This window comes from Dipteris shenzhenensis, chromosome 2, assembly GCF_047967505.1.
Source record: "Dipteris shenzhenensis isolate YYH24624 ecotype China chromosome 2, Dip_SZ_1.0, whole genome shotgun sequence".
NCBI classification, from domain to species: domain Eukaryota; kingdom Viridiplantae; phylum Streptophyta; class Polypodiopsida; order Gleicheniales; family Dipteridaceae; genus Dipteris; species Dipteris shenzhenensis.
The window spans coordinates 21578886-21580060 of record NC_141597.1 but is presented as its reverse complement, the minus strand read 5'-3'; the positions used below and the strand labels follow the sequence as shown (position 1 = coordinate 21580060).

The 1175-nt window shown below is 47.3% G+C and overlaps 1 protein-coding gene across 1 annotated transcript; it reads left to right on the top strand.

The window, feature by feature from the left end:
• The first annotated feature begins 278 nt into the window (after nucleotides 1-278).
• Nucleotides 279-801, top strand: LOC147904479 (18.1 kDa class I heat shock protein-like). The gene is made up of 2 exons (XM_087391518.1): nucleotides 279-429; nucleotides 539-801. The coding sequence occupies exons 1-2, from the start codon at nucleotides 279-281 to the stop codon at nucleotides 799-801; spliced, it is 414 nt and encodes a 137-aa protein (XP_087247644.1).
• The last annotated feature ends 374 nt before the right edge of the window (nucleotides 802-1175 follow it).

Sequence of the window (1175 nt, the reverse complement as noted above, 5' to 3'; positions counted from 1 at the left end):
ACACGTGTTGCACAACCAAGGCGGCGTACTCACTTGGGGCCTTGAAACTTAAAATGTTATTTCTTGAAATTAAAGACGTTTTAAGATCGCACTTTGAGACCCGTCTCTAACCGGTCTTTAATCGCGGGTCATGCTCATACACGGCTTTCCAAAACACATACATACGTTGGAGGAGCCAACATGCCCCTCTGGAAGCGTCTTCCTCCGCTTCAATTTGAGAGCAGCAGCGGCAACATGATCATTTCGGTAGGTGCTAGTTCTACTCATCGTAGCGGCCTATGACAACGGTTGGTGCCCCTCCTCCTAGCCAACCTGAGGCAGCGACTGCTTCCGGTCCTCCTAGCGATTTCGATCGTAAGAAATCAAACTGCCCACGAGTGGATTGGCCGGAGAATCCCCAGTACCATGTCTACATGGTTGAGCTCCCCGGTAAGCTCTCTGTTCGTGTTTGTTCATTCTCAGCGTGGTCTCTATCAGCGCCGAATAATGGGTTTCTGTATCTCTGTGTTTTGGAGTCTTATTCCATATGGACACGCAGGATTGTCTAAGAACGACTTTAAAATCACCTTGGAAGATGACCGAACACTTCAAATCATAGGGCAGAAAAAGGAGGAAGAGAGCGCACCGGCGGATCGTTGGCACGTTGCGGAACGCCGTCGCGGCACATTCTACAGGAGAATAACCCTGCCTGAAAATGCAGATCCTAGCAGAATCAAGGCTCAGTTGGCGGACGGCATTCTGACGTTGATTGTGTACAAGAAAGAGCAGCCACAGCCTCGCAACATCGACATTCAAACGTAGAAAGCTGTCGTAGAGGAATGTTTCGATACAGCTTCTTCACTCCCAAATGGAAGGCATCCTAGTTTGTGTGTGGGTCTTGTGATTTGTAAAGCTATGAGCAGAATAAGCGGATATCGAATTCGTTCAACCGCATCTGGAGTTAGATATTTCGTTTAACAAGTTGGTAGCTAAGAAAAGTGCTTCGTTTTATGCCCCAAAAAGGAAATCCCACTCCCCAATAGCCAGTGTCAAACGACAGTAAGCAGCCATCAGTCAATAGCAAGTCCCAGTCAATAGCCAGCTGTCCGATGTCTATTGATAGTAAGCAGTCCAATGAATAGCCTGTCTCTAGGGAAGTGAATACACACTTTATGTTTTGCACCTTTAGAACAAAG

Excerpts from the sequence above, each read along its gene's own strand:
- LOC147904479 (XM_087391518.1), top strand. The coding sequence starts at position 279 with ATGACAACGGTTGGTGCCCCTCCTCCTAGCCAACCTGAGGCAGCGACT. Across the intron at positions 430-538 it reads CTACATGGTTGAGCTCCCCG|GATTGTCTAAGAACGACTTT; the intron begins GTAAGCTCTCTG and ends ATGGACACGCAG.